Source organism: Mixophyes fleayi, chromosome 1 (genome assembly GCF_038048845.1).
Source record: "Mixophyes fleayi isolate aMixFle1 chromosome 1, aMixFle1.hap1, whole genome shotgun sequence".
NCBI lineage: Eukaryota > Metazoa > Chordata > Amphibia > Anura > Limnodynastidae > Mixophyes > Mixophyes fleayi.
Window position 1 is genome coordinate 285,013,331 of NC_134402.1, and position 12,886 is coordinate 285,026,216.

Genomic DNA, 12,886 nt, shown 5'->3' on the forward strand with positions numbered 1-12,886 from the left:
CGCACCCCCACTTTGCCCACCCCAATCACCGCAGGCTCGCGGCACCCCTGTGACCACGGCGTGGCTCCCGCACAGTTTGGGAACCGCCGCCCTAGCCTGTTCCTCCCTTAAGGCCTCTTCTGCAATGGCACCAACCAAGGGGCAGCAAAGATGAAGTTTTCACCTATTTTCTGATCCTCCTGCTTCCCCCAGTCACTGACCACTCACTATAGGAAAGAGCACTGTGCAGGGTTCTGGCTGGGCTGGGGACAGGATGCCATCTTTCTCCTGGGACAGTCCCATAGTGTGTCATCTTGTTCCCCATAGGCTGCTGAGCCAAATCTGGCCTCCCAGGCTAAAATTTGCCACCTTGTCCCAGGTGCTGTGACTGAAAGTGACAGGAGTATGGAGAGAAAGCGGAGAGGAAGTATTCTTCCTTTCCTGCTCCTACTCCTATTACAATATCAGTCCTTAATTTTTATGAAATATGTCTCATAAATGTAATGATTCGGGTTAATCCGATTAATCCCAGTTTTACATCAAATCAAGGCTCGAAAGGGGGCCAAAGCTTAATTTTTCCATGATCTGATCTCACGAGATTCTTCTGACTTTCTGGGAGTTATAGTCCATGTCGTTATTGCAATCCTTGTTCTTTATCATGTGTTTAATGGTCCATTTGTTTATATGGTTTGCCATAACCTTGTACTGTGTGTAATGTCATCATATATATATATATAATCTGATGTCTTTTGATTTGAATTACCTATGCTCGGGTAATGGTGATTATTGGAATATTTCTGATAATCAGAATAGATGATGAGAAAAGATAATAAAATATAATACATAGACAGAAACAAAGTCACAAATGTATATATTGTGTAACTATAATACACTGAGTGACTGCTTATACAAACAAAGAAGTGTATAACATGATAAATTGTATTGGTACAAAGAGGATATCACTGAAACAATAGCAAATGATCTATAAATAGACTGCAAATGAGTGTGAATGCATATAAATTATATAGCTACCAATGTAGGCAAAGAAAGAGTTTCTTAAACTTTATGTGGTTTTAGCATTTTTCACCAAATGTACATTTTCTTTTTTTATGGAAATCCAGAAATTAGAGCAAAATTTCAGTCAGATTTTGTCAGAACCAAAAGCAAGACCAAAATATGAGGTTGGTTTTGGAGACAAAACCGAAACATGTTTTGGCTCGCTCACCTCTAATTATTATATTTTTAAGAATCAAAATTACAGTGCAGCCTTGTAATGTAATGCTGCGGATACCACAATTCTAGACTAAATGTGATTGACTAAGTAATTCCTTGATATTTTAAAAAAATCAAACTATACCATGATTAGTGTACAGATAGCAATATCCAGTAACTAAACAAGAAGTGTGAGCTAATGAAATGCTGCACGCTAACTACCGTTCTCTAGATACAATTCATAAAACATAACTTTTATTGATTCTTTAAAGTATGAGGATTGTGATTACATAAATGTAAACCTTAATATGGCATAAGTCAAGCTCTCTAATGTGACAAGATCAAGCAAATATCTTGCTGCTCATATAAAGTGACCTATAAAAGAAAGACTAAACGTGTCATCATTAATAGCTCAGAAGACTATAGGATTAACTCCATCATATCCAAAAATGTGCTAAAATGTTTAGTTGAATTAAGAGCTAAGAGAGACAGGAGTTAGTAACACATGTTTTAAACACTCATTTCCTCTTTCCAACATGCTTTAATGCACTAGAGCTTTACCCATAAACAAAACAAGATTCAGTTCCCACGCACATCACCGTACAATGCAAATATATTGGCGCTTGTATTTCATGCAATATATATTCTACTATAGATTCAATAGATATGTTTAAGAAAGGGTTAGATAAATTTTTAGCGGAAAGGTGTATCCAGGGATACGACCGTTAATTAAAATGAAGGATAGTAGTGGATATAGGGTAAAAATAGGACTGCAATATTGAGTCTGGGGGGATTTTTCACAATTGAAACAGATTGGCGGTTGCTTACTCTGGATTAATTTTAAATATAAGTGCAGAATCGCAGGAGATCCAAAATAGGTTGAACTTGATGGACTGGTGCCTTTTTTCAACCTCATCAACTATGTTACTATATTGCAAACTGCATATTAGATTTAACCATATATCAAATTGCACCCATTTTGAGTTTAATATCTGGGTTAACAACTTGTTTTCGTAAACCAAAATAATGTTTTAGAAATGACATTACACAATCCTGTGTGTTACAGTTATTGTACATATTAGTAGGCACTTTGGAGCACTATGCTTCATATCCCATGTTGCATTCCTTTCCATTTAAACTCTGTGTTCATATATATATATCACATATTTACAATCTCATTCTATTAGAGGGCACTAGGATGCTTGTGAATACCAACAAATAAAAGATGACAAAACATGAAATAAATAAAAGAATGCAACATTAACAACATTTTTCAACTTTCTTTTATTATATTTATATATGCACTCTTCTTTATAAAAGTCATACAGATTTTTCCAATTACTCTAGTGCAAATTAATGTAACAGAATGTGTTGTAGAATTAGAATGTAAATAAACAACTGTAATGGTACAGTATGCTGTAACAGCTCATAAAGTATGCTACTTCTATTTTGATCAATTAAGGATCTCATTTATTATAATATGAAACAATATTTTAGATGACATTTTATTAGTTAAGGTGTGGGTGACACACCTTGCTATAAATTAAAAAGATCAAACCATGGGGTATATTTACTAAACTGCGGGTTTGGAAAAGGGGAGATGTTGCCTATAGCAACCAATCAGATTCTAGCTGTCATTTTGTAGAATGCACTAAATAAATGAAAGCTACAATCTGATTGGTTGCTATAGGCAACATCTCCACTTTTTCCAACCAGCAGTTTAGTAAATCTAGCCCCATATGTTATATTTACTGTATGTAACATTTTCATCTATATTCACCAGTTTTTATATAGCTACGTGAAGTAAGCCATCTTCTGTAAATATTCCTGAGTATCAGTGATGGTGTGAACATTTCAAGTACTACGGGGTCATGCTCATTTTGCTCCCGAGTAGTTTCTGTAGCATCCTCAGCTTGTAGGGAGTGTTCCAGTTTTCAATACAGGCTCCTGATTAGGCCTGAGTTATCTAAAAGTCGTGTCACAGGATATTCAGCCCAGATGATAACCCATGCCACCAGCTATTTTAAATAAGACATCATAGCAGACAATACAATAGAGAGATAGAGACATACATGTTTGCATAAGACTGGTGTGTACAGTAATATCTGTGTATTGCAAGGATTTTACTCAAATTGTCAGTTGACAATTTTTTCGTTGTGATTCTGTAATCAGTAAAAATCACAGCTGAAAAACACTGGACATATGCTGCTATAGACATTCATTAAATATAATTGAGGATGTGACACCAGGGATTCAGTGTCAATGACTGATGACAGAGTTTTGGTCCAACCGATAAATGGTACTGAAAATACACCTCTGTTGAAATAATGGTATATAACAATTATCTGGCACACAGAGAATTTTGAATGCTGTTAAACATGTAATTTACTCAGTGAACTTGAACTTTTTACTGCGTAAGAAATCAACTACAATTGTACTATTTTTATTAATGGCATAAACCAACATGTGCGTTATGTGTATTGTGTGGTTAGTAAATAATATTCATTAATGTTTTTTGATTAGTGGAAAACAGAGAATGTTTGAAGTTATACAGGAGACTCTACAGAATGACTTTCCTGCATGGTTTGCAAAAGTATTCAGCTATGCCTCAAACCCAGGACTTATCCTACCTTTCATTCTGCTTATGGTGTAAGTATACTTATACTAGTGAGATGGTAAAAGCTAACAATTTCTTTTACTTGATTAATACAAAACATGTCCCAACTAGTCTGTACTGCTGAAAACAAGTTTGTGTGCTCCATGCAAAGCTGTCGGGAGCATTGTGTACTATGTGAAAGAACCATTACCACTTGAGTAACATTACTTTATTTAGCACTTGCCAATATGGTTATATATCTCTCTCATTTCATTAATACTGCATTGGTTACAAATGGATATATTGGTATTTCATTATACCAGTGATTACATGGTAACATTACTTTTCCTGACCAGTAATTACATCGGAACATTACTTTTCCTGTGATAGATACATTTTTACTTTTAAAGGTATAAAAAAACCTGTAGGTAGGCCACTCAAAAGCTCCATGGTAACTTTAGAAACTCAATATGGCTTCCCTTGCAGAATAACCCAAATTCTCAACAGTTGAAATCTTATCTCCCTTTTTTAAATGACAAACTAAATATATTTATAGTTACTGTTTATTTGGAGAAACATGCCAGATATCCTCTCAATTGTTGTATGCATAGGCTCATAGTTCTATCATTTTACTTAAACCACTGTTAAATGACAATGATTGTAATGTTACAATAGACAGACCCCAGTTATATTTCTTATAATGTTCACATTCCGCTATGTTCTTGTATATCATTCCTGGAACTCATATTGACTGGGATTTGGAACATCAGTGTTGATGAACTAGTTGATACAAGTTCCGTCGTTAATAGTTTTTAAAATGATTCAAGCCTATTCTAGCACTAATTATATTTATAGATTAAATGTCTGTAACTAAAAACTTTTATTTATGGCTCATTAGCTCTGAAAGCTTCATGCAAATAGTTTTCTGTACAAGTTCTTGCAACATCCTGATTTGAATGTAACTGAAATTTTATATGGGAACAATTAATAATATTAATAATAATAATAATAATAATAATAATAAATGGTTCAGAAATATAAATCATGCATTGAATAAATATAGATTAGACAAACACATGCATAAATAATAACAACAGCCTCAATATTTATGTATCAAAATGACCAAACCTACAAATGCTCCCTGAATTTTAATATTTTCTAGTTGAATATTAAAATACATGTGTTTGAGGGACCAATGGTTGTTGTTTGGCCCAGACCATTACCACTTAAGCTCAGTGATGCATTTATGACCTTGAAATGAGTTAATGTGAGCTCTATGTGTAAGGTTGATGTATGTTCCCCTAAACTTGGGAAATGTTCCTGCTGTTTATTGCAAAGTACTTTAGGTATCTGTGTATATTAGTATATTTTGGGTGAAGGTCTTGTGTGTTTTACCATGTTTTATTTTTTTTAAGTAGACACTTTTGAACTTCTCATGGGAACATATTTAGCACTTAAAAATGATCTTGATGTATGGAGCTATTTGGTTGACCATTTGTGTTGTTTGCTAGTTTTGTGTGCTTGTTTATTTACATATTGTTTTGTTGGTTGCATTGGTGTACAACCTATTTCAATCCCAGCTCAGTGTATATGATGTCGGAGTGACATTGCATTCAGTGAATTTGTGCTCAATGAGACAAAACTGTAGTGGCAATAGCAGTGGAGAGGATGACAGACTCAGTGGCCGCATCAGGTACTCGAATCATAGAACAGAAATGTAGGCCTTGCCAAAGACAGGTGGCAGCTGCGGATCAGAACATGCAGTGCTGAAGACTAAAGACAGAACCAGACAATGCAGCCAGGCCTACATCATAAAATGTGGAGACTAGTACAAATGAAACAGGCAGGGCCTCCGATGCTCGACCCCCATCTCCCTAGGCCTGGTGGACATAGAGGAGGAGCCATGCACATGGAGCAAGTGCATGCTATGACCCTCTCCTGTAGGTGAACTGTGTTGCTCTCCTAACTTATTGCAGCATTCACCACCTACTGATTTCTTCTCTGGATCCTGGACTATTGGGGCCTGTTTGAAAAATGTATAAATACATGCATTCTGTACTGACCACAGTACAGAGTACAGATAGCACAGTATATAACTCATACAACCAACCTTTAAAATGTCTCCCCGTTTCCCCACTAATGATAGTCCTGATCATACTCATTGTGGGTGTGTATTTGTGTATGCACAGACCCATCCTGCCACTGGGATCCTCAGCGATCCCTGGAGTCTCCTGACCCCTTAGAGGAGTAACCCCGGTAGCGTCTTGATGGCAACCCTGAATGCAGCTCTCGCACTGATTCTTCTATCCCCTAGACCTATGAACAGCCTCTAGAAATCAATTGGAGAGGTTTAATATCAGCCTACCTTGTTAAATCCACTGCTGTACTACCAACATGTTCTGTACTTATCAGGCTGTGCCGTGTGGACAGGAGTGTGTAACGGGCATGCAAATTTCCCTATCCTGGAATTTAAGGTTATGCTTCGGGATGGTGGTTATACATCTACAAAAGAGAAGCTAATTCAACTTGCATAAAAAAATGTGGGTCATGGTGCTGCAACACTAAGTAATATATCTGCAAAATAGGACATTTTCCTTTCAGATCGCACTGATTTTCAATTTAAGTGTAAAATGGAATAGAGTTTTGCAACTTCTCAGTTGGGTATGACTGTGGTGTCTTGGGTTCTGATCATGAGGATCTGATCATTTTGTCAAAGTAAACAGGATTTTAGCCCCACCTGCAGGAGCAATGGAATCAGTATGATCTACCCGAGTTGTGCTGCTCAGGCACACCTGCCTGTGATTGATGGGGCAAATTTGATGCATATGGACTGGCAAGAGAAATTGCAGGACTATGAAACATGGTTAAGAGTGTGTAAGACAGACAGACCACAGTGGATTCTCTCAGTGGAGCCCCATTACAAAATTTGCTGCTGGACCCCCTCTATATACCACATGGCTAAGATCGCTGTCAGAGCTTTCTACCAGGATTTTTTTTATTCAAGTGTATGTTTGCTCAAATCATATACATTAGGTCAGTTGCCTTGCATCGAAGAATGATTTATGGAAAGGGCACATGCAAGAAGTTTAATAAGATGCTGCTCTAATTGTTGTAGACCCTGGAGCGTGAGAAGAATACAGGTTAAAGGAAGTATATTAACAAATAGTATGGATTCCACATAGTGCACTGTACCACCAGGTAAACAGGATTTCAACATCATGGATTCAGGAGCATTAGCCTTAGTACATGAAGCCGTCACGCAGCAGTATTGGTTGCAAGCCTTAGAATTTAATGTGATCATCACAGGATTGGCTCACATCCTAACCTGCATCTCTCTTTTAGACTAATTGGACCAGACAGATTCCTCCAGCTATTCACAAGAAATATTGCAATTTGGCCTAGGTTTCAATCCCTTTAAAAAAAGTTCTTAAACACATAGGGCCTGATTCATTAAGGAAAGCAAAGCAAAAAATGAGTATGTTTTCCATGTTACAATTTGAGAGGTGCAAACTTGTTTATTATTTTGCACTAAACTTAAACATTGGCTGTTTTTTCATGTAGCACACAAATACTTGATAGCTTTATTTGTACACTGAAATTTAAAGTTGATCTAGGACATGCCCTAACCCAATCATAAATCTGTCCCTACATTTTAAATTTACCTCCCCCCTCCAATGAAACATGATTTTGCCCAGGTGAAAAGTTGCTCTTTTTTTGCCTTACTTTCCTTAATGAATCAGGCCCTTACTATATAGCTTGACATTAAGAAAATGAATCCTGACCAACCAACATATAATGGATGTACACCCAACTTTGTTGTTTTGTAACTCTCTTGCCTTTTTGTGAATAGGATGTAAAATATTAGCATTGTTCAATTACTTATTTTTCTTGTCTAGGATGAGTATCTATTACCTTAATGCTACATCCAAAGGATATCAAGCATCAATTCTAGAGCTAAAGAAAAAACTGCAAAGCGTAAGTGTAAATAAGTATTGTACTCTGACATCACTTTATGTTAGTAATGCTTTATATTTTATTCTGATTTTTGTCATCTAGCAAGCTGAGGAAAATAAGAAAAGAAGCAAGAAAGCAGCAGAAAAAGCTGCAGAGTCACAAGAGGACTCATCAGCACTCTCTAAACCAAAGGACCCAAGTAAAGATAACCCCCCTGGTAAGTCTACAAACAAGCTCGCCTAATGTATCTCTTTTATTGATATTGATGATCAAAGAAGTAGATTGGTTAACTAAATAAAACGAGGTGCTCAAGGTCACTATTGTCACTGTTGTTATGGCATATTTCAGGCAATCCCCAGGTATGTTTTTGTCCATTATTGTCTTCAGAGTGACTACCTAGTTCCAACTGAAGCTATACGTAAAATCAATTTTTTTTCCAAACCCAGTTTCCTTTACTACATGACAGCCAGACCATTAGAGCTGATCATTGTATATAATGAGTGTGGCCAGGGGTTAATACGTTGACTTAAAACAGTGGGATGTTCAGGATCTACAACACTGGCACAAGTTTGGATAAGAGCAGATCACCTGGTCATACACAAGGATCAGAATTCAGAGAAATGCTGGATAATGGCTTTGAAGCACAATAATATGCCAGCTAGTACAATTAACCGCCAGCTTTATATGCCCCCAGAACGCAGAGGATTGGTTACAGGCAGGAAGTTGATGATAGGCTGAACTGAGCATGCTTCAGGTAAATTCATAAGGCACAAAGTCTCTAGAATAAAAGTTGAGTTTAAAGCGGATAGATTGGCCTCTGTTCCTAAGCTCACAAAAGCAGGAATAAAGTCCTATTTTTACTCCTGAATTATACAGGGGCCGACCATCTAGGTGATTGACACAGTGAAACATGACACTCACATGCAATCACAAGCTGTTTGCTCTATAACCCAGAACACCTCTCAGCATCACATCTATTCAGTAATTCCTGCCTGATTGTGTTTAATATAGCTATTGGCATTGTAACAAAGGAAGTAGTCCAACTGATTTAAAGCATATTATAGTAGGAATCATTGATCCCTATGAGTAACACATATAAAATACTAGCTAAAGTACCATGTTTAAATCTTCAAGTCATGAAGTTATCAATGAGTTGGATGTAACGGTCAACATTTAAAAAATAATTAGCAGCTTCCAACGCACCAATTAGGTGGCTGCCCAGTGTCAGTTTTGTTTTTTTTATATTAAATGTTTTTCCAAACTATCCAGTGGAAGGCCTAGAACAGGCTCCCCTGGTCAAAGTTCTGGTCAGCATACACCAACGAGAGGTCTGACCAGGTCTTTAAACCCCTTAAAATCGGGCCGGGATCCAACTGGACCCCCTCGTGTTAGTTTCATCCGAATCGGTGCAGGAGTGTTGTAGATATTCGCCTACAAGCAAACACAAAGCAAACAAAGTTCCCAAACTTCTTTATATCTACTATATAAATGCCTAGTGGCGTGTGTGGGGAAAAAAACAACAAGCTGCAGCGCCACCTGCTGGGCAGAGTTATACACTGACCTATATATTTCTTGAAGGAGAAGTGACAGTTGGAAGTGGTTGGTGGTTGCCCGGGGTGACAGTGGGGAGTTTTTAACACCTTATGTAGCTTGATGAAGGATGTGGCGATGAAGATGAAGGATGAGGTGATGGAGAAAAATGATGAGGTGGTGACATGTGGACAAAACCACGTTAAAAAAGGGCGCTTGCATCGGGAAGTAACCCTCTTCCCCTGAGGAGGCCTGGGCTAGGCCCAAATGCATGACAAGAGCCTTTTTAACACCTTAAGTAGCTTGATTTGACTAGAATGCATGAGTATCAAGCACGGGTTAACTTGTGTATACATATATATATATATATATATATATATATATATATATATATATGAGATACATTTATTTATTTATGTTTGGAGTATATAGTTTTCTGTAGGGATCAATAAAACATACTACAATATATATAGTGAGTCATAATCATTAGAGCTTTGGTGCGGGATACACACACGTCTGTACAATCTCTAGTAACCACCATCAAATATTATTTACAAATATGTAAACATCTGAAATTTCTCATAAAAATTATATTTCACTATAAATGTAAGCCATTATTTAAATTATATGTCCATCTGAATTCCTGTATGTCAGATATTGAGGAAAACTACATGGATTTATAAAGAGCCACTTACAAGAGATTATCTAAGACACTTGATTCAACTGTACTAGTTAATAAGTGTACTGCTCATTCCATGTAAAACATTCTAATGACGTAAGTAACTATAGCAATAGATACCCATAGGACTCCAGACTGCAGAATAAATCATGCACTTCTACAGGTTATCTCACTTTATCTGCATATTGATTTATTAGCTTAGTAATTGTATTTACCAACTTTTGAGGGTAACTGGAATGTTTATATAGTTCTGGGATCCAGTGTGATGTAAGTAATGTGGTGTATATTTTTTGGGAATAGATGATAATTTGTTGTATTGCTTGCAGTGAGTAGGTTTGCTTCATAATTTTGATATGGGGCTCAGCAATGTATACAGTAGTTATGCCCGTAATCATTTCTCTCAAATTATGATAAATTACACTTTTAATTACTATTTAATTATTTCTCTGTATTTAGCTATTTTAAAAAATACCATATGTTTATGGAATGAGACTAATACCAGGCCCAGTTTCCTTAGAGAGCCCAAACTATGGGCCTCATTTTGAGCTAGGAGCAAAGCAAAGAAATGGAGCAAATTTGCACCTAGATAAACCATGTTTCAATGCAAGGGGTACAAATTGTCTTATTTATTTGCACGCAAGGAAAATACTGGCTGTTTTTTTCATGTAGCACACAAATACTTGATAGCTTTATTTTACACTCAAATTAAAGTTGATCTATGACATGTCGTATCCCCAATTATAAATCTGTCCCTACATTTTAAATTTACATCCCCATCTAATGCAACATCGTCTTGCCAAGGTGCAAATTTGCTCCTTTTCTTTGCTTTGTTCCTAACTCAAAATCAAGCCCATAGTTTGGGCTCTCTAAGGCTACTGGGCCAGGTAGTAGTCTCATTCCATAACCCTATGTGTTCATTACGACCTGATAATCACAATAGTATAGCTTTCTCATACATTATGTTATTTGTACTGCAGGAGGACGGACCAATAGGAATGAAACTTCAGCAGCTGGTGCTAAAGGGAAGAATCTTGAAGTTCCTCCTCGTATTGCTGTAACTAAACCACCAACAGCTAAAGGACCACCTGTTCCCTCTTAAAGACCATAATTTGCCCAAAATGGCTAGCAATATAAAACATAGTGCAGAAAGTTCTTTTTGATAAAATAAAAACCACGGACAGATTCAACAAAGTTAAACATTTTATACATAGCAAAAGCTTATTAATACTGTCTGTAGCATGGAATAATTAGCATTTTGATTGGAATAATAATCATAATACATGTAATATCTCCTCTGTTGTTTATGGTATTTGTACTTCTGTTTCACTATAGTATTTAAACGAATAAGCCATATCTTTAAAAAGAGACTTTTCTACATTTATAAAAAAAAAACAAGAGCCAAAGTATCCCAGGAACAAAAGTCAGATAAGTACATAAATCAAACAATCTATCATTACCTCCTGGTTATCAAATTCATGACTGAAGAACTGACTAAAAATCCACTGTGCTGGGTTGGTATATTTCAATAAATCATTCAGTAATTAATTTGTCTCAGTGTGCCTTACTCTTAAGCTCTGACTGTTTTACATTTCTGATATATTAGTTTTACCTCTTATGGTTGGACTAAACCATAGGGAACTAAAAAGTCTCCACAGATTATTGCTAACATGCATCATAACACGGAAATGTGACTTTAATGCTGTAGAAAGGAGCAAGAGGCGACCAGTTGCTACTTTGGTATTATTATTATTATTATTATTATTATTATTAATAACAACGTTGATTTGTAAGGCACCACAGGGATCCGCAATGCCAGATAGTGGGAAAAAATACCTATGTAGAGCAGAGACAAACAAGATAGACAAAATAAATGCAGACATGAAAATAAAGGGTACAGAGAGCCCTGCTCATGAGAGAGCTTCCAAGCTAATAGGAAAAGGGCAAAGACAAAAGGAGAAAAGGAGCTCAGAGCAGAGATTGCGACAGTTGTGTACCAGTGTGAGTAGTATGGTGAGAGTAGGGAAAGCTCTAATTAAGATTTTTTTTTTTATAATTTTTTATTTTCGATGGTCAATCAAGAAAATACAAACCTAAAAACAATAATACCAGGTAACGAACATGGTAAAGCCAAAACAGTAATTACAAAGTATCGAATTCGAGGACAACATTAGATTAAACATTCAAAATAAAAAAAAGAAAGTGACCAGTTTTTATATTTTTAGAGAGCGATATTAAAAGTAGGATACAATAACAAAAGGGATTGTTAGGGAAGGGCAGGGAAGGGGGGGGACACCACAAAGTTAAACACTACGAGTTTTCAGAGGGTAGTTAGGGTATAAAGAGCCAAGAGCTGAGAGGGAGGCGTCCATTGAGCGGACTCCGGTCATCGCACATGGGTCAGGTCAGAGGAAGATCAAGTTGGGGGGGGGGGATGCATTTTCCGCGATTAGCCATGGAGCCCAGACTTGGTTGAAGACATGGCCTCTATCATGGAGGTAGTAAGTAATCTCCTCCATGGTGGCCACATGCCAGATCTGCCTTTTAAGGGCCAAAAGGGACGGAGGTGAAGTATTTTTCCAGTTAAGCACTATAAGTGATTTAGCTGCTGTCAGAATGTGGGAAGTTAGCTTCTTGGAGAATTTGTCCATATCCTGGGGAGGGTAACACAAAAGAAAAACCCAGGGATCTTTTGGGATGGGGCCTTCAAATAGGGTGTTTAGGAAACTATGGACGGAGTCCCAGAAGGAGGTGATCTTAGGGCAAGTCCACCAAATATGAAGCATTGTGCCCCTATGGCCACAACCTCGCCAACAATAGGGTGAGGTAGAAGGGAACATTCTGTGGAGTCTTGTGGGAGTGTAATACCAACAGTAATAGATTTTGTAAGAGGTCTCCTTCAGTTTGGTTGAGATTGAGCATTTAGCTATCCCCAGTCT

At 36.9% G+C, this 12,886-nt stretch overlaps 1 protein-coding gene across 1 annotated transcript in view; it reads left to right on the forward strand.

Annotated features, from left to right (window-relative positions):
* Positions 1 to 11,210, forward strand: part of LOC142108060 (transmembrane channel-like protein 1) — a 39,421-nt gene extending 28,211 nt beyond the window's left edge. Inside the window, exons 15-18 of the mRNA XM_075191734.1 lie at positions 3,715 to 3,840; positions 7,684 to 7,762; positions 7,844 to 7,958; positions 10,928 to 11,210. Of these exons, the coding sequence (XP_075047835.1) occupies positions 3,715 to 3,840; positions 7,684 to 7,762; positions 7,844 to 7,958; positions 10,928 to 11,049 (442 nt within the window). The 3' untranslated portion in view covers positions 11,050 to 11,210. The remainder of the gene's footprint in view (positions 1 to 3,714; positions 3,841 to 7,683; positions 7,763 to 7,843; positions 7,959 to 10,927) is intronic.
* The last annotated feature ends 1,676 nt before the right edge of the window (positions 11,211 to 12,886 follow it).